Source organism: Pempheris klunzingeri, chromosome 5 (genome assembly GCF_042242105.1).
Source record: "Pempheris klunzingeri isolate RE-2024b chromosome 5, fPemKlu1.hap1, whole genome shotgun sequence".
Lineage (NCBI taxonomy): Eukaryota > Metazoa > Chordata > Actinopteri > Acropomatiformes > Pempheridae > Pempheris > Pempheris klunzingeri.
The window spans coordinates 13,647,271-13,667,660 of NC_092016.1; the positions used below are offsets into that span (position 1 = coordinate 13,647,271).

General features: G+C 41.1%; 1 protein-coding gene across 2 annotated transcripts; it reads left to right on the top strand.

Annotated features, from left to right (window-relative positions):
- Positions 1-661: 661 nt before the first annotated feature.
- On the top strand, positions 662-19,509 carry chd2 (chromodomain helicase DNA binding protein 2). Of its 2 annotated transcripts, XM_070830012.1 has the most exons (38): positions 662-1,678; positions 5,272-5,506; positions 6,429-6,515; positions 6,736-6,797; positions 7,254-7,379; positions 7,713-7,889; positions 8,064-8,203; positions 8,334-8,559; positions 8,648-8,748; positions 8,857-8,898; positions 9,016-9,194; positions 9,340-9,464; positions 9,574-9,790; positions 9,875-9,964; positions 10,075-10,265; positions 10,385-10,573; positions 10,696-10,858; positions 11,011-11,163; positions 11,696-11,767; positions 12,127-12,276; positions 12,378-12,526; positions 12,635-12,731; positions 12,812-12,904; positions 13,047-13,220; positions 13,381-13,550; positions 13,646-13,687; positions 13,795-13,934; positions 14,015-14,153; positions 14,273-14,423; positions 14,743-14,865; positions 14,988-15,110; positions 15,603-15,743; positions 15,976-16,092; positions 16,222-16,400; positions 16,502-16,601; positions 16,708-16,897; positions 17,201-17,447; positions 17,552-19,509. In XM_070830012.1, the coding sequence occupies exons 1-38, from the start codon at positions 1,617-1,619 to the stop codon at positions 17,838-17,840; spliced, it is 5,451 nt and encodes a 1,816-aa protein (XP_070686113.1). In that variant the 5' UTR covers positions 662-1,616; the 3' UTR covers positions 17,841-19,509. The 2 variants fall into 2 exon arrangements, with proteins under 2 accessions (XP_070686113.1, XP_070686114.1); XM_070830013.1 differs by lacking the exon at positions 7,254-7,379.
- Positions 19,510-20,390: the final 881 nt, after the last annotated feature.

The following is a 20,390-nucleotide window of genomic DNA, read 5'->3' on the forward strand; positions in this document are numbered from 1 at the left end:
AATCACAAGAAGACATTCGGCGTAATATTTTGAATACGTTGAAGTTTGTTAGCTCGGCTGTTGGTTTTAATATCTCAGCTAATCCATACAACAAAGTAGTTTGGTTAGCACTGACTTTGTGTTACTAATCCAAGGTCTGCCCATCTAATTTATAAACTAGCATAAGTGCTTACGCTTCGTACTGGGTTGATTAATCAGCCCACGTAATGCTCTTTTTTTCGGGTGTTGCTTTACTAAAGAAACTAAAACCATTAGGAGTAAATGTTTGTAAGGCACGGTTGTGCTTTAATTAGACTCAATGCAAATCATTAACTTGCTTAATCAAATCAGTGGATTAATACACATCATCATCATAAGATACACTGCAAGTAGTTAAAAGGGGTTTAGGTTTGAACAGAAATGGTGTCCAAAGGCTCTCTAAAATGGCTCCTGGCTGTTCTTCTTCTTCCTGTCTGGCAGGAAGTGATGCAATTGGTGCAACAAAAAAGAAAAAAAAATTACACACTTTAACAGCCTCTCTGTTTTCTTACCTTTTTTTTCACTGAAATGGGAAGAAAGGTTTCAACTTCAAGCTTGTGTCCCGGGCCTCAAAAATGTATGTTTTTCTAAAAAATCAAATTTAAGACATAATAAAAGGGGTGGGACTTAAACATCACCTGAGTGTTGGGTAAATGGAAAATAACGTCAATCAAAGGCAAAGCTTTCAGAGCTAGGAAGGAGCTCTAGATGGCGGCTGAGCCTTGGGAAGGGAACCATGGGCTTTCGTCAGACCGCTTCTCTGGCTTGTTTTTCGACCCACACCGCCTGAATCTGACGGAAAACTAAGCGCTGTGGTCGTACGGTCGTCGTTTTATCGGGGATTTTGGGCGTGTTGTGGTGTTTTTCGGGCTGGTTTTCCGAGCCGAGCGAGCCGCCCGTGCTGGGGGAGTGCTCGTCGTTGTTTTCCATACTAGGCTCTGGCAGCCATGGCGCGCCTCCATTTTTAGTGAGCTGCTCGGCTCTGTCGCTCAGGCTCTGACAGCAGATGAAGACCCCAAAGGCCTTCAAGCTTCTAGAAACGAGCCTCTTTTTTTGTAATTTATTGCTAAGTTATTATTTTTACAGTCTGTCATTTTTACCCGAGTCGGATAAAACAGCTGTGATAGAGCGAACGTGAATCTAATAGTTCATTTATAGGTTACCACCTTTCTTCACATTGAATTGTTTGTGTTTACATTGTGTAGTGCATAATTTACTGATTTTCTCATCCTTAAATCTTATTTTTCTAATCCTTCATGTGATGACGCAGTTACAATTAATTGCATGCGGCTTGATCCGTGGACTATATTGAAAGACATAGGTTGGATATTAAACTTATTGTAGCAGCACCTGTATTTTTTTTTTATTCGCTATAACGTTAATCTAAATTAGCGATGCAGATAATGACCCTCATATCTTTCGATTTAATGCCTTTTTCCTATCTCGTGTCGCACCGCCTGGGTTTTTTTTTTTTTACTGCCATCTGAGCAAAGGCGATCTTGTGGGACTTGTATGATAGTTCATGCTTCCTCTTAACTTTTTGACAGTAAATAACGGGACAAAAGATCACCCTATCAAAAGATTTTCAGGATACTACCATGATGAAGAATAAAAGTAAAAAACAAGAGGATGAAGGATCGACTCAGAGCAACGCTTCAAGGTATGAACCTTATACTTTCCTTTATACCTTTTTCATGTCTGGTTTGATTGTTTACATTGTCAAGCATGGTTGATCACCTGTGTATACATCTGCGACGAGGTTTTGATGAAGTGCACCACTGTCATGAATGACCTTGCTATTGTTTAATAGCCACACCCTGATTTTCCTACCATTTCTTACACTCAATACTGAGGTTTCAGGCCCGTGTTAGGACATCATTGCCCTCAAGATGTACGTGTTAGACCACAGGGAAGTCCATTTGTCCTGTATTATGCTGCAAATGATTTGTCACTAATGTTTCATGTCCTGTCGCTATAAAGTAAAATGACCTTGTCTTACTAGTTGGTACTGCATTGCACCATTTTATCAACGTTGTTGCTCGGTTTTTATTTATTTCGGAAACAATGTATTGCTCTGGTGTTGCTTTTGGACAATAACATCTCCAGTATTTTACATGGTTTATACAAAACATACTTTGTGGTCACTAGTTCTCTGACCTGAACACACTTTTGCATGCGGTTACATTTCTTATTTTTATATCAATCTGTGATCTTTTATCTGGACCTTTACTAATAGTTTAGACTAAGTTTTAATAGTTTTTAGGAAAGCAAAGTTAGCTTATTCTGGGTTATTTTTGCTCATCTAAAGACCCTCATCCCAAACATTTTAATACCATGTAAGTAATTTTGTCCTGTTTTAGTAAATCTAAAAACTACTGGATAGTAAAACTTAACACTACTTCATAACATTATCTCAGTGTTCACATGCTTGCATAACATACTCTTCTAACCTCCAACTTTACATATTTTTTTGTGTGAAGAGAAGGTTGTATTTACTTTCTGTTTCAGGGCCTTATTGCAGTGACTAGTTTGACTTCAAATATTTCTTTTTGCCACATGATTGTTGAGATTATTAGGAATTATTAAATGCTTTAATCTGTCAAATAATATATTTTATCCACAGATGGCCTATTGCACATTCACTTTCATTTTCAGATACATTTATAACACACTTTCATATTAATTTATATTGACAATACAGAGATTGATGTGTTAATCCAAGTATCTGTTTTGAACATGACTGATTATTGTAAATGTCACAGCTAAACATTGTTTTTCAATTCAAATCTGTCTTAATGTGAATCTCTTGTCAGGCTATATTTAAAGGCCTGTGGTCAAGAGTTTTGACATCTAAATAATGTTTTTTTTGTTTGTTTTTTTTTACACTACTGTCTGGTTTTCTTTTATTACAGAGTTAATATTTGCAAGTGTGTATCATCCTCAGGTATCCGAATCTTCCAGCATCGAAGGGAGTGGAAACACTTTTCTATTTTGATCAATAAAGATGGTTTTAAAACTAATAATCAGGTCATTTTCATGGTGTCAGGATAATGCAGGAATCCAGGAACAGCACGAGTTGCTAGCTAATTATCTTAAAGAATGTGTATTTATTGCATGCATACCATGGCTCAAAATAAGTTCTTATTGTTAGAATTGCTGCCATGTTTTCACAACAAATAATGCAGCTTGATCTCAATAGACTGTTGTGTTTCTAGATAAAGACAGAGAGAAGTTTGGATGCTAAATGCAGGTAATCACCCTCATAGCATTTTACAGACTGCACACTGCAGCAGGTTACATCACACTTGTAGTTTTTCTGTGTGATCTTGTGGCAGCCATTTTAGTACTCTCAGCTGTGAGTGAAATGTGTCCTCTGCTACTGATGACAGCCTAAATTTTTCATACTGATAGATGAGCACGGTGGACATGCAGAGCAGCAAAATGAGCAGCATAAAATCTGGTGATTTTTATGTGACATTACATCTTATTGAAGTATCACATACATGCTCTCCTGAGTCACAAAATGGCCCTTGCTTTGTGTGCCCAGCTTGCTCACTTATCTGTATTAAAACTCAGCTCAGAACTACATGGAGGAGGAACAGGAAGAGTTCAGACCTTGGAGAGCTTGCACACTGCGTTGCCATAGGCTAGACTTTCACCTAGCAACACACCAGCCAATAATAATTCGAGATTATGACTCTGTCCCACCCTTTTTTGACCTTTACTTAAAGCGGAAGGAGCCATGCACTTCCGAGTTTGGTCCTTGAAGCTGCTCCAGGTAGAGGCTCTGAAATCTGGTAGCCTTTATCTCTATTTTAACACCAGTTAGATTTTTTTTATTTGCAACCAATTAGTTAATGGTTTAATTAAATTTTATTCCCATAGAATGAAGACATAAATAAAGGCATAGTGAGTCTTTACACATTCAGTAATGCAAAATAGAAATTAAATCACCCAATAGATTAAATAATTATTAAGCCTGTATACTAATTTTCAGAGGACTCAATTTTAGTAAGACAAACTTATGTCTTTCCAAAGCCAGCCATGTAAGGCAGTAATTCATTCTGAAAGATTGTAGCGCCCCCAAGTGTCCAAATAAGATACTGCACACAGAGAAAGCCAGACAGTAGAGGTCACCATACCCAGCCAGACATTTTACCCACTGATGACCCCAGCAGACTGATGTGCTGTCATCTCAAAATATTGGCTAAGCTCTGCTCTATTCATTGTATACGAAATGGCTACGGCTGCATCAGATTTAAATTAAATTGCACCAGGATGTAGCTCAGCTCTTATTTGCTGCTCCTCATGTTTGATGTCAGTGAATTATTTTGTATTTTTTTCTGAAAAAAAAACTACTTGTTGTCCCCGTTGTTACTGAACAGGGGGTTTGGATCTCTAAAGGAAACCCAATATAAACCCAACATTAATTAAAAGATCTGTTCATCATCATCTTGACATTTAGCTAGTAGTTTCCATTTTCTTGTGAAATCCTACATACTTATACCAATTCAGACCTCAAGTCCTTCAAATGAAACAATCTTAGGAGAAAAAAAATCACCATTGTTTTAAAGTGCCCACAGCTCATATTCAGCTAAAGCCTAAGCTATGATTGGTCACAAGTGGACATTGCTTCATTTTAATGAGTCATTAGCCAAAAAGGTTAGGAACCAGTTAGATATCAGGTTTAATTATTTATTTTCAATCTTTATTCCACTTGGATGACTTTTTTCAGAAATAATTACAGCCACTGTATTTTCCAAATATGTTACTCCTATAAAGAAGAAATATTTTGAATATTGATTAATGTGTAAGCACTCAGAGATGAGTAGAGCCTTGATAAATGACAGTTTGGCTCAGTTTTAACTCGTTCTTTCAGTGGTGAAGGCAGGTCTTAAGCTTTTTCAAAATGACTAAGAGGATTTGTGTGCCTTAGAGAGAGTGAGGTTATTATAAGACTGTTAGCTGAGTAGGGAACACACTGCATGATGTAATGAGGTTTCTGTTTCCTGTTGGCTGACAGTCACAACTTACTCGTGCCATCAAGCTCTTGCAGTTATTCCATGTCCCAGTCAGAATGTGTGCACTTTGAGTCTGAATTTTTTACAACATATTTAAGTTGCTGCCACCATCATCTCTGAGCTCACATTTGGTCTTTGTTATTGTTGTTGTTGGATGTAAAGGACTATGGAAGCAGTAGCTTAGCATGTGCGCTGCAAAAACGAAAGAATGAACGTGTTCTTGTTCCTGTAGCAATTCAGCTTCAGAAGAATCCAACCACTCTGCGTCGGAGTCGGGAAGTCAGTCAGAGAGCGATCATGGCAGTGAGAGGAGGAGGTCCCACAACTCTGAGTCAAACAGTTCCTCAGAATCAGAGAGTCGCTCAGAGTCAGAGTGCGAGTCTACAGAGTCCAAATCACAGCAGACCACAACAGAAGTCAAAGACAAGCCAGTTAGAAAGAAGGAGCGACTGGCGGATGTGAAGAAGGTAACAGTCACTGAACTGCGGGCGGTCTTTTGTGGCGACTTACTGTTTCTAAAGCAGATAAGGGTGCCTGTTTTTACTGAAAATGGAGATTGAATAGACTTAATTTGTGTGATCAGGCTCTTGAGGAGAATATGAAGGTTTGACATGCAGCAGAGTTGAAGTTTGAACCAAAGTTGAGCAAATTTGACTTCAGTCTCATTTGACTGTAGCTGTAGCCCAGTTCCAAATTACATCCTAATTCAGAGCAGATTCTTTCGTATGTAGTGTGTTCACATTTTAAACATGCCAAAAAGTATGAACACTAGACAACATTTTCAATCGAGCTGTTGTTAACTATTGTGCCACAGTTCAAAGCACAAAGGAAATGGAGACGTTACGCAGCTAATAGGTAGCAGGTGGTGGTAAGATTGTGACAGAAACATCTTGAAAACAAAAAATAAACATTAAATCTCTATAAAAAAACACATGCCTTGGCCTTCATCATTGCAGTTTTGATTGGCTTTCATCGACACACAAAATGCAAAATTTACAGCAAGTCTAAACTTTTAAGTACATTATTTTATACCAACAGTAAACAGGTATGCTACGACTAGCGTGAAGCAATTATTAGATTAATTCATGTGGTGACAGACAAATAATTTACTATTTTGACAACTGATTACTGATTTCATTGCCATTTTTAAGCAAAAATCCCCAGTTATAGCTTATAAATTGTGATTGTCTCTGTTTTATATAATTGTAGACAGAATATCCTTGTTTTTTGGGCTAAAATGTTTCCTTGGACAGCAGATTACTCGGTTATCAAAATAATCTTTAGTTGCAGCTCAATAGAACAGGTAGAATGTAGTTGGGGCACATTACAATCGGATAGAAATACAGAAAGTGAGTGCGTCTCCTGATAGCAGTTGGTCTCTGATTACAGATGTGGGACGAACATCCAGATGTGTATGGGGTCAGGAGGTCAAATCGCAGCAGACAGGAGCCGGCTCGTTTAAATATCGGTGCTGGGGTAAGCAGACACGAACGAAAGCTTGAAGACGGCCATTAGAGACCAATAAAACACCAGTACGCAGTATGGGCTGGCTCTGCAGTCATCTCTTTTGACATCTGCTGGTGTAAACTAGACACTTGTACCACCTAGTGGATGTCATGAAGAAGTGCTGCGACAGCTCACATGGAAACGAATCTCATACTGAAATGTGTGCCTGCTGTGCCGACTGTCCTTACAGGGGAGCAGTGACTCAGAGAGTGAAAGTCCCAAGAGAAAAACATCACGAGCCAAGAAAAAAGAGTAAGTATGAAGATTGTGAACGTCTTTGTGGGTGTGTAGTATCTTATTTCATTTCTCACGTAGGTGGTAGTAGAGCACCATGCCGTGTTGAAAAACGTGTACTGAACTCTTTTATTAGCAAGATTTCTTTTATACAACACTCTGACCATACAGTAGTTTTGCACAGTTCATGTCCGTTTTTGCCATTGTGTTGCCAGTCTGTGTTCATACTGTGATTCTTATCATTTTGAGCTTGTTTGTAAATGGGTATCTGTTTGCTCCAGATGGGCTCAGTTAGTGTCAGTCCGCCAGGTGATGTTCTACATTAACATCAAATTTGATTGGTCGGATCAGTGGCTTCTCCCTGATCAAATTAGGTTGTGATGAGCACCCTATGGCCAGTATATCGTGAAATTAAAATTGGTTGTAGCACTGATGGGCCTTGAGGGTGAACTTGTGGTATTTCTTTGTTGTAAGAAATATCTGGAAAGATGATGACTCAAATGATGAAGAGGAGGAGGAGGAGGAGGAGGAGGCTTCCGACAGTACAAACAGTGAGCAGGAAGAGAAAAAAGTTAGATCCAGACGACTTCCTGCTAGAAGGTAAGAGTGTAGCGAAGCCTGGCCATCAGACAGCTACCCACTGGTCATCTTCAAGTCATTCCATATTTTACACATTATTTCCCCATTACTTTGGTGTGAAGTAGACACCTGAATCCTGCAGCCTGATGTCCTGATCTAGAATTTGAAAATTGAGTCTTATCATAGGACATGATACTGATATTTTTATTTTGTAAAAAAAAAAAAATGGCTACACTGTAAGCTGCAGTTTGGCAGTCAGCCAGAGACCAAAATCACTGTGACAATAATCCATGAGGCTGTTTGTTCTTCTCTAAGTGGTTCGTTTGTGTCTGTGCTGAACTCTGTGTTTTACAGACCTCAGACCAAATCCACAGCCAAAAAGCAGCTGTCTCAGAAAGGAAGGAAGTCCAGGAAACAGGACTCGTCTCCAGAAGAAGACGACGACGACGAGGATGACGACGATGATGAGGATGATGAGGACGACACTCCAAAGAGGCAGACGCGAAGACGTGGTGCAACAAAAGTTAAAAGGTGCATTTCTGAACCCAGAGATTAATTAGTATTACATTTTCCATTTGCACTGAACTATCAAAGAGGTTCATTTATTCAAATTTTTATCAGGACTAGTGTTTTCCATTATAACATTTATATTGAAACATCACCTTCATCCACTTCATCCTTATCCCTTGTTCTGTTGTGTTACAGTTATAAAGAGGACCAACATGACTTTGAAACGGACTCTGATGACCTGATTGAAATGACGGGGGATGCTGGTGAGGAGCAGCAGGACGATGACAGTGAGACCATTGAGAGAGTCATGGATACCAGGACGGCCAAAAAAGGAGGTGATTCATTTTCACTATTCTCCCCTGTTATGTCGACAACCAATGGCGTCATCAAAATATATTTTACCACATGTATGCAGTCTTGAAAACAGTTTTTTTTTTTTTTTTTTTTTTTTTTTTACTCTTCTAGCCACTGGAGCTTCCACTACTGTGTACGCTGTGGAGGAAAACGGGGACCCTAGTGAAGGCTTTGAGCCAGAGACCGATGAAGGGGAGACTCACTATCTGATTAAGTGGAAGGGCTGGTCCTACATCCACAACACGTGGGAGAGCATGGACTCTCTGACACAGCAAAAGGTCAAGGGACTAAAGAAACTGGAGAACTACAAAAAGAAAAATGATGAGCTCAACTCATGGTGAAAATCTTTGCCATTACGCTATCATTTTATTTTGAAAATGTCCATCTTGCGAGAATTGTCAGTTTATTCTGTTCTTTGATTGTAGGCTGAGGAAGGCGTCCCCCGAGGATGTAGAATTTCATAACTGCCAGCAGGAGCTCACTGCTGACCTGAGCAAGCAGTTCCAAATTGTGGAGCGTGTTATTGGTAAGAATTCATCATCAGATATTTTTGCTTTTGTTTGGTAATGCAGGTAATCTTGTAAAACGCACAATTTAAGCTGCTCTAAAATTTATTTCATCATTTTATCAACAGCAACAAGAACAGGAAAGACACAAGGATCATCTGACTTCCCCTGTGAGTACCTTTTTCTAATTGGTCACCATCGCTGTTACATTCTGTTGGTTGTCTTTTAATAGTTTCCTCTTATTGGTGCTGTACATTATATTAATCTAATAATTTGTTTTTAAATAGCTCATAGTCACAAGGCACCATCCTCCAATGAGCCAGAGTATCTATGCAAGTGGATGGGTTTACCCTATTCAGAGTGCAGTTGGGAAGATGGAGCTTTGGTCAGAAAGAAGTTTCAGGCCTGCATTGACAGCTTCATGAGCCGAAACTCAAGTAAAACCGTTCCCTCGAAAGACTGCAAGGTACGAGGCAAATCAGAAAGACCCCAAATGGTTAAGTCGTCCTGTTTTATTATTTCAATTGATTCCCTTGTACTTGGGATTATTGAAAAATCTTTCAAATGGTTTTATACTCGTGCTGTAAATGCATTTCTAACTATCGTTTTAGGTGTTGAAGCAAAGACCCAGGTTTGTTGCTCTGAAGAAACAACCATCATATATTGGTGATGAGAACCTTGAGCTGAGAGATTATCAGCTGGATGGCTTGAACTGGTTGGCTCACTCCTGGTGCAGGTACCTACTGTGTAAATGAATTTAATAATTTGTGTTGGTTTTAATGAGCTGAAAAATCATGTGTAAAAAAAAAAAAGTTGAAACCCCTTTTGTTATTCTTTGTCCCCAGGTGCAATAGTGTTATCCTTGCTGATGAGATGGGGCTTGGAAAGACCATCCAGACCATCTCCTTCCTGTCCTACCTGTTTCACCAGCATCAGCTGTACGGGCCCTTCATAGTGGTGGTGCCTCTGTCCACGCTCACCTCCTGGCAGAGGGAGTTTGACACCTGGGCCCCGAACATGAATGTGGTGGTCTATCTCGGCGATGTCATGAGCAGAAAAACGGTAGGCTGAATGTTCACTGTCGAGTTTGTGCGGGTTTGTGCCTCCAGAGTCAGATACCTAAACCCCTGCTGTGTTTCTCTATAGATCCGTGACTACGAGTGGGTGAACCATCAAACCAAAAGAATCCGATTTAATGCACTATTAACCACTTATGAAATTCTACTTAAAGACAAGGTAGGCACAATGAGAAGTATTTTTATACATTTGTGTTTATGTCTTTATTGTCCAGCATGTGTTTGCATGAAGAGAAATTTGGTTCACGAGGGTTGACCATTTGTGTCCAGGGGGTGCTTGGGAACATCAACTGGGCGTTCTTGGGTGTGGATGAAGCTCACAGGCTGAAGAATGACGACTCCCTGCTGTACAAAACATTAATGGAGTTCAGGTCCAACCACAGACTTCTCATTACTGGCACTCCGCTGCAGAACTCCCTCAAAGAGCTCTGGTCACTGCTGCACTTCCTCATGCCTGACAAGTACGTGCTGGTTTCAGACAATTAATATGATAGAGAAGAAAAGCGGGGGGGGGGGGACCCATCATTTTAAATTTCAGCAAGAAATGAGTGACATTTGTTATCTCTGTCATGCACTGCAGGTTTGACTCCTGGGATGATTTTGAGGATGAACACGGGAAAGGAAGAGATAATGGTTATCAGAGTCTTCACAAAGTCCTCGAGCCCTTCCTTTTGCGGCGTGTCAAGAAAGATGTGGAAAAATCCCTACCTGCCAAGGTGGAACAGATCCTCCGTGTAGACATGAGTGCACAGCAGAAACAATATTACAAGTAGGGTTTTATTTATTTCTTTTGTAACTTCTTTATTACATCCACCTACCACACAAACCTCTTACAGTACAGTAACTGCATTTCTCCTCTCCATTAACTTAACTTGTTCCTGAATATTCCAGGTGGATTTTAACGAGGAATTACAAAGCTCTTTCCAAGGGCACCCGAGGCAGCTCCTCCGGCTTCCTGAACATCGTTATGGAGCTTAAAAAGTGCTGCAACCATAGTTTCCTCATTAAACAGCCTGAGGATGGAGAGGCTGAAACACAACAGGAACACCTGCAGGTATGCCTCCTTAAGAAGCCCCTTTAGCTCCCAGCTGCACCTCAGGATGTCTCTGCTCTGCGAGGGGAAACTAGTTTTGACATAATAAAGATGAAAACATAATGGTCCCGACAGGAGGCTTAATGCCACAAAATTTCTCCTGAACGTTTTAGGGTCTAGTTAGGGGCAGCGGTAAGCTGGTGCTGCTGGACAAGCTGCTGACCAGACTCCGAGAACGAGGCAACCGAGTCCTGATCTTCTCCCAGATGGTCAGGATGTTGGACATTCTCGCTGAATACCTCACCTTCAATCGCTACCCATTCCAGGTATGACTTGCCTTTTCAGGGCTGCAGTCTGCATATCTATACGACACTGGACCTCAGTTCACACACACCCTGTCAGTGTTGATGATAATTATACTTCCATCAGGTTCCAGTAACATTACAATTATCTCTTTTGAATTGAGTCTAGACTGGTGTGTGGAAGCAGACTTCCTTTTTTGACTGTTGTCTTTACTGGTGTTTACAGTGATGGGGTATTTGGGGTGGTTGTGTTGGGTGGGTTAGATGGCGATGAGGATCGGATGTCAGTGTTGTGGCCCACATACTCAGCCTGGCTGAGAGATCATGTGGTTATTTATAGCAAGTTATTTGCTGCTGAAGACCAGCCGAACTCTTGCAAGTCACTTGACTCGGGTTGTTTTTGCTGACTTAGTTTTAGGTGTATAGTGTTGTGATCAATCTGAGGATATAGACTGGGTATGTGTAAAGCAAAGTGATGCCAAGGTCCTAGCACGCAGCTTCCCAGGAAATCTCGAAGATTAATTCTCTGGGTTTGCCTCCCTCCTCTCCTCTTCAGCGGCTGGACGGTTCCATAAAGGGAGAAATCCGAAAGCAGGCACTTGACCACTTCAATGCAGAAGGCTCCGAGGTGTGTATACTGATTACTTAATGCCACTAACTAAATAGACAGGAAGATTTCTAGTCTGAAAACCTAATTTGGCATTATTTTTTTCTAATTAAGCTACGGTAAATAAGATTTTTAAATTCATTATCAAATGCACACCACATTTATTAGATATTTTCTGGATGCTTTTGAGAACAGTAGCAAATTAACAAGATATTTGCTAAATGGTGCAAAAACAATCAAATGCATGTGATTTCTTGAAAGAAAATCTGTATTCCTTTAATTTTCCCTATTCTGCTCCTCTTATTCTTTTACAAATGTTGATTTGTGTTTAGGTGTATTGCTTGATAGGGTCTGTATGAACAATTTCATCTGTTTTCTAGGACTTCTGCTTCCTGTTGTCCACCAGAGCTGGAGGTTTAGGGATAAACTTGGCCTCAGCAGACACCGTAGTCATCTTCGACTCCGACTGGAACCCTCAAAACGACCTGCAGGCGCAGGCCAGGGCTCACAGGATAGGCCAGAAGAAACAGGTAATCCATGGCTCAAATTGCCAACTTTTGCATGTGCAACAGAATTGGTAAGACGATTGTATAGTCGGAAAGAAACTTCTATCTATGCTTTACTTTAAAAGGTGAATATTTACCGACTGGTCACCAAAGGAACAGTGGAGGAGGACATCATCGAGAGGGCAAAGAAGAAGATGGTTTTGGACCATCTTGTCATTCAGAGAATGGACACCACTGGTCGAACTGTACTGGACAGCAACTCAGGAAACACAAAGTAAGATGCCAGAAACGAGTTACTGGATTTCGCTGATTGATTTTCTTCAATATTGGGATGCTGAAACTCCGTGTGTGTTTAACATTACTGTTTTGTTTTTTTTTACAGTTCAAACCCATTCAATAAAGAAGAACTGACTGCCATCCTCAAGTTTGGTGCGGAGGAGCTTTTCAAAGAGCTAGAAGGAGAGGAGTCTGAACCACAGGTATTACAAAGACTACTCATCATCAAAATACTTGTGCCACATATTTGTAAAATTAAACCAGACTTTGTGTGTTTCTGTAGGAGATGGATATTGATGAGATCCTGAGGCTGGCTGAAACAAGAGAAAGTGACCAGGGCTCAAGTGCGACAGATGAACTTCTATCTCAGTTTAAGGTACCTGCAAGTTGTTACTGTTTTGTACTGTTTTATTATTGTAAAGTACCAAAGACCTTCTTTGAAATCATGATATCTCTGCATTGCCGTCTTTCAACTCTAAATTCTTTCCTTTGTCTCTCCTGTCTGCATGTCGCTGCAGGTAGCCAATTTCTCTAGCATGGAAGAGACCACTCCTGAGTTTGAGGAGAGGCCCGTGAGAGAATGGGATGATATAATCCCCGAAGAGCAGCGACGCAAAATTGAGGAGGAGGAGAAGCAGCGGGAAATGGAGGACATCTTCATGCTGCCCAGAAGCAGGAGCTCTAACAAGAGGGTAAGCTGGGAATTCCTTGCTTTGTTTGAGAAAGGAAAAATGTTGTCCGACTGCCATTTTCAGCAGTGAAGGCTCTCTCTCATCCTCATTTTTAATGTATATGTTGCCTTACAGTACAATAGTACATAAGGTGTTAAACACTGGCTTCTCTGCCTCGCAGGCTCAGGCCAATGATAGTGACAGTGATGTCGGCTCCAAACTGAAGCATCGCTCTTCGGGCTCTGAGAGTGAGACTGATGATAGTGACGACGACAAGAAGCCAAAGAAGAGAGGCAGACCCAGAGCCCGCAAAAACAATGTGGAGGGTTTCACTGATGCAGAGATTCGCAGGTAAAAGATTTAGTGAGCTTTCTTTTTGCTTTTCATCTGTATTTTTTCTTTGCACAGCTGAAATGTATTTATTAAAACAATATAATTATCAACAGGTTCATTAAGGCATACAAGAAATTTGGATCACCACTTGAAAGGTAAGCATATTTTCATATATATATTTCATATATCATTTGATTGGTTACATATGAGCAATGAAGCTCTCTGACAAACCATGCATTCAAGTGTTCTGTTCTGTATTCAGGTTGGAGGCCATCGCCCGAGACTCTGAGCTGGTTGACAAATCCATAGCAGACCTGAAGAGACTTGGCGAACTCATTCATACTAGCTGTGTGGCCGCAGTGCAGGAGCACGAGGAACAACTTAAAGAGAACCCAGTTGAAGGTATGCTGGTTTTACCTCTGCTAGCCATTTGAAAGTAAATCATTTTCTGGGCCCGAAAATGATGCGCGTTATTATTCCAGCCAAAGGTCCTGGGAAACGGAGAGGAATTAACATCAAGATCTCAGGAGTGCAGGTCAATGCCAAGTCCATCATCCAGCATGAGGAAGAGTTTGAGCCCCTGCACAAAGCAGTGCCCTCCAATCCTGCTGAGAGAAATAAGTAAGACACCACTGCACATGCAAGGAGGAGCCTAGGCTTTGTGTTTTGTTCAAGATAAGATGTTTAGAAAAGTGCATCTGTGTTGCAGATTCAATTTTACAAGTCTCTTTTTCCCACAGGTTCAAGCTGACATGCAGGGTCAAGGTAGCCCACTTTGACGTAGACTGGGATCTGCAGGATGACATTCAGCTCCTGCTTGGCATCTACGAGCATGGCTTTGGCAACTGGGATCTGATCAAGACGGATCCTGACCTTAAACTCGCCGATAAGGCAAATATCTTATTTCTACCTATATCACTGAGACGGATAAAGAGGAATAATTAAGCAAAATCTAAATATAAAGATATGTGCACACACTTAGCTTAATTGAATGCATTTATTGTATGCATTTGGAGCAAAACTGGCCCGTTTAGATCTAGAGCTTTGAAAATCACCTTCACAAGACAAGATGTAGTCAAAAAGTTGGTGAAACATTGAGAGCGCAGTTATATCTGTCCATTTGTCTTCGTGAGCATATTCAGCGCATCTTGTAATCATGCATCAGAGGATGAATGAAGCGGTCTAACTTCCACTACTTCCCTCTGCACAGATTCTCCCAGACGATCCAAGCAAGAAGCCTCAGGGCAAGCAGTTGCAGGCGAGAGCCGAGTATCTTCTCAAGCTCCTGAAAAAAGAACAGGACAACACAGACCTGTCTAAAGCAGGGGAGGAGGTATGCTGCTATTAGTCACCGAGTAACTCGTCCCTACTGTTTTCACCGCATGACGTTTGTTGTTGATTTACACAAAACGACCGGCCACCCACTTATAGCTCACCCTGTCTCTTCCTCTAAAGGTCAAAGTGAGGAAGAGGAAGCCTCGGGTGAAAAAGGAGAACAAGATTCTCAAGGATGAGCAGGGCAACGACATCTCCTCTCCCCGCCTGTCCGACAACCCGTCAGAGGAGGGCGAGGTCAAGGTCAGCCATACGATCACCACTGCTAGTCACGTGTGTCCTCCGCTAGCCTGTAGCGTGTTAGTTCCCGTGTCGAGGTGTCCCACAGTACACGTCATGGCTATGAATTAAAGAGCAAGGTCTCTTTTTCTGGTGCAAGTAGTGTTTGTTGACAAGAAAAAACAAAAACAGAAATGTTCTTTTTTCGCTAAGGATGAATAAATTTGATTTTGTGACCTAGTAAAGGCATAGCAACACTGCCCCACTGCTGCTCTGTTTTACTAAGTCAAATAGAGAATGCAGGCACGGTATTAAACACACAAGTGGCATGTTAGCATGCCACATTTCCATCTCGTATTGCATTGTGTGTTTGGTGTGGATGAATTGCACACCAAACTATAAATCAGGCCCTGCGGAGTTTGTAACTACCGAGTGGGCAACACTTACTGTATCCTCTCTTGTATAACCATCTGCTGTATTGTTTAACATATGTTGTCTTTTCTCATGTTTGAGCAGGACGATGGAACAGAGAAGTCCCCTGCCAAGAAAAGACAAAAGAAAAAGGATAACAAAGAGAACAAAGAAAAACAGGGAACTCCTAAAAAGGAGAAGGACGGTGACAAAGACAAAAAGGGTACCAAGCCCAGAAAAGAAAAGGTATTTCACCATATTCAAGACGTTATCATATGTGCTTTGCTCAATTTGGAATTGCAAATTTCTTTTTTTACTTTTTTATGCTGCAAATCGTTATAGCATTACAATACAACATGCAGATAAAAGAATGCAGCTAGCCAGTTATGGCCCTTCTGCCAGTCTGTCCCCATCCTGTGAAGAATCTGTTACAGAGACGAATGGTGGTTGTGGATTAATCGTTTTGTTTGTTTTTCAGGCTAAAGGAGCCAAAGGGAAGAAGACTCAAGGTCCAGTTCACATCACGGCCGGATCTGAGCCCGTTCCCATTGAAGGAAAGGAGGATGATGAGCTCGATCAGGAGACTTTCAGTGTTGTGAGTGTCTTTTTTTTAAAAATTCTAAGTAAATTAAAGCCAGTGGGGGTTTGATATGTGAGAGTTGTGTGCATGTTGCATTCTTCTCAGTTCATTACAATAACATCCTCAATCTGTGTGTGTGTGCAGTGTAAGGAGCGCATGAGGCCGGTGAAAAAGGCCCTGAAGCAGCTGGACAAGCCAGACGAGGGTCTATCCGACCAGGAGCAGCTCCAGCACACTCGCACATGCCTACTGAAGATTGGAGACCGAATCACAGAGTGCCTTAAAGCCTACAGTGACCCCGAACATGTCAAAATATGGCGAAGGTAAGATTATTAGATTATTATATTTGTGAAATGAATCATGATCTTCACTTGGTCAACTCTGCTAATGATTATTTGGTGTCTTTTTTTCTTTTTTTTGGCAGAAACCTTTGGATTTTTGTGTCAAAGTTTACAGAGTTTGGTGCAAGGAAGCTTCACAAGCTTTACAAAATGGCACAGAAGAAGCGATCACACGAGGAAGAGGCAAGCTGCTCCTATTATTGGATGTCAACACAACAGGTTTTTTCAAATGTCGGGAATTGAACGTGATCTTTTTGTACTTACTGAAAATATCCTGTGACATTTCTAGAAGGAGCAGAAGAAGAAGGAGGATCCTGGAGGGAGGGTAAAGTCTTTCAGACCAGAGCCATCAGGTTCCAGCTGGGACTCCACATGTACTCAGCCATCCTCCAAACAAGGACCTCACTCGTCTCAGCCAGGGTCACATGGACACCACAGAGAGTACAACTCTGCTAGTAAGCGGCACTTTGGCAACGATGGTACGTGCAGATAGGATTTTTTTGTTTAAGACATAGGAAATGCTGAACAAAGTGAGCATTAATGAGCTTTAGAGGTGCCAGAGCCCGGCTAGCAATTTCCCTCAGTTTCCAGTCTTTGTGCTAAGCTAAGCTAAGCCAACCTAGCCGTGTCCTTGCTGTAGCTTCATATTCACTAGTCAGACACGAGAGTGGTTGAGTTTTCTTCTTAATTAACGTGACATATTAAATAATGGTAAGTTAAGCTTTATTCAGAGTATTTTTGGAGTATTTTTTTAACATCTGCTTTCACACGTCTCCTTTCAGATAGGGGAGACTGGCAGAGGGACCGTAAATACAGTTACCCAGGTAACAGCAACCAGTCATGGCAGGGAGACCGACATCATTCGTACGACCAGCACCGCTATAAGGATCATTATGGTGATCGACGTTCACATGGAGACTCATACCGTAGCTCAGGCAGTTACCGTAACAACAGTTCCCCTCGAAAAAGGCCATATGAGCAGTACAGCAATGACCGGGACCACAGAGGCCACAGGCCCTACTATGACAGGTAGGAGTTAATCAAACCTGATTACATGTTTGAGCATAGATTAAATATCAGGGAACCATCATTGTCATACTACTGGGTTAAATGTGCTATAAATGACATTTCAGGCATCCAGACACCATCAAAAGAAGACGGCCTGATGAATTCCGTCCCAATTACCACCAGGGAAGAGACGGCCCTCTTCAGGACTTCAGGAGGATGCCAGAGCACAGGCCAACAGGTCCTCCTGGGCCAGAGCACTACAGCAGGCCCTTCCACCCTGACAAACCTCCCCCGCTGCTGGACCCTCGCTCCCCGCAGGCCCAGAAGTCTCCCCAGGACTCTCGCTCTCCGCCCGAGCGACCCGTAGAGCCCAACGCTGCTGTAGATCCGAACTGGATCAACAGGAAAACATAAAGTTATGCCGCTGCTGGCTAAGTAACTGATCTGGGTGTTATGTCCAGAGGTCACGTTCAGCTGATGGACAAGTCTGGACTCGCCAATCATAAGCTCACAGTTGGAAAGGGAATCAACATGTGCCCTCTTTACCAGCAAAACTAATTTGCTCTTTTCCCCCCAGTGACTGGCTGTGAATGATTTGTGCCCTGAAGGAAGAGGTTTCCTCCTGTCATCTCCATGATGAGGAGGAAAAGAAACTGAAATAAACATCTTTATTTAAATCAATTGACTCGAGCAGTCAGCCATGACTAAGACTGAGTGGAAAGCTGATGGATGCTTAGTCCCGTGGACTATTATCTAAGGAGAATTTAGGATACATGAACTGATGACTAATCTCAATCCTAAAAGTGCCTGAAGGTTTTGGCCTTTTTGAATGGTAAATGTATGGGATTATTCCCAAAGGGAGCAGGACATGGACATTATTATTATTATTATTTTTTTGTGTTTTGCTTTAAAGTCTTGCAAATGATGTCATAAGAAGATTTCAGTACAAAGGAATGTGTTATCATCTGCACTTTCAAAATGTTTATCTTGAACACATGTAGCTGAACTGAATCATGGAGCGTCACCATGTGGATTAAGATGGTGGCGTGACGGGGACGGCCCAATACTTTTTTGAAATTTGAAGCCAGTATGTTTCCTCTAAACACTCAGCAAACGGTTTGAAAAGGTTTTAGCAAATTCATATCTGCCATGTGTACAAAATCTCATTGTTTCTGTAATGGTGTGGCTATAAAAACCATTGCAATCCTCTTGCTTTGTTCACTTTAACCACTTTCCTCTTAGTAGGCCCAATGAAATGGAAGCTTTGAGCGCAGTATTTATTGCAACAACTTGTGCAAACGTTCATAACACTATGACTTAGAACAATCCTTCATGTTTGCCTTTCAGTATTATGACGGTTAAGAATGGTACTTCAGTGTAGTTTCAAATTCAGCCATCTTTCCACCTACTGTATGTAAGTACTCAATTACGTCTGAAAATACTACGTGGTAAAATCATTTTCCTTCCTGATGTATGGTTTGGCAGTATTTCTGATTCAGACTGATGGTAGGTTGTTTTAGGGTTATCAGGAAGTTTCTGATGACATTTCATTGTTTGTTCCTCTTTTCCTGTGCCAAACTGGTCCTCCTCTGGGCCTCAGCTGTTGTTTTTTTTATTTTTCATGCTTCTTCATTTGTGCCTTATTTATGTGTATTATCATTATGTATATTGGTTCACGGACAGTAGTGAGGTCTGACGGGAAGGACGTGTTGTATCGCGGTCTACATTTTTAAGGAATTGCTCTGAAAAAACGAAATGATTCAGTGAAAACGGGTGAAGGGACCATGTATTCTGGTAGTCTCCATGTGGATCTGTGGTTTCCAAAAGATTTCATGATCTGAGGGGAAAGTATAAGCATTAATATACAGAAATCATGTGTGCGTTTCATCCAGGGCACTTAACCGACCTGTTACAGTCAACAGCCAGCACATCTTTTCTTCCACATTAAGCAAGCTACAGTTCCTGTATCATATGTTCTTTAAGAAAGTCTAAATAATTTATATTTGTGACAAAACCACTCTTCATGAGAAATGTGCTGTACATATGTTTGGACATATGTAATAAACTTTGTTACACAATGAAAGTTTGTCTTTAATTTCCTCACGGCCGACTTGATTAAAATCGACCCAACAAATCGCTGCATGTCATTATAACTGCATCATCATGAAGTTTCTCCTGCAAAGACGTGAAATAGATTTTTCAGGCAGATATGCAGAGTTAAACTCGTGTTAGTGTTTTCAGATGTTCACATTTGCTTCATCTATGCTAATTATAAAAAGCTCAGTGGTTTTATTAGCTGTGCTGTGAAATAAAGGAGTGCTGCTGAGCTTGAAAGAGGGTAACAAAACAAAAAGATTAGAAATACAAATACAAGGATGTATTTGAAAAACATCCACAGATGGTTCCCTCCAACCATAGCTGCTGTGGCCTTCTGTAAGATCTTTAAGATCTAAGGAGAATGCATTGATACTGTCGGCACAACTGTGGGGAATTCTTATGTTTAAACTTTGCTCTTGAATGCTGCAATTTATTGACGCATACATTATCTTAGCTACAATGTCTTAATCATGACAAGCTGTATATGATGATGTGACACCTCTGGAGGCCCGCTATTGGCTGATCGACTGCTTGAGGGAGGACATTGTGGTTTGTAGTCCTCATTTGATAACACTGGATGTTCACTATTAAAATTTAAATTTTGTTCAGCTTCTTTATACAAAACGTTTCACTCTTAAGTCTAAGTTTAGGATCACTCTTGAGACGTCTTGCCACAAACGTCCACTCACGTTCACCACTACGTCTTTACAGCAGGGGGCAGTCAAACACCGCAAACTGTGGCAAGAGAACACACATGGATGTTTTCAAAAAAAGCTCCCACAGCAACACAAATAAGACAAAAGGGCACCTCATTAACAAGACATTTTCTTTTATTCAATAAATAATTTACATTATAAACAGCTGGCG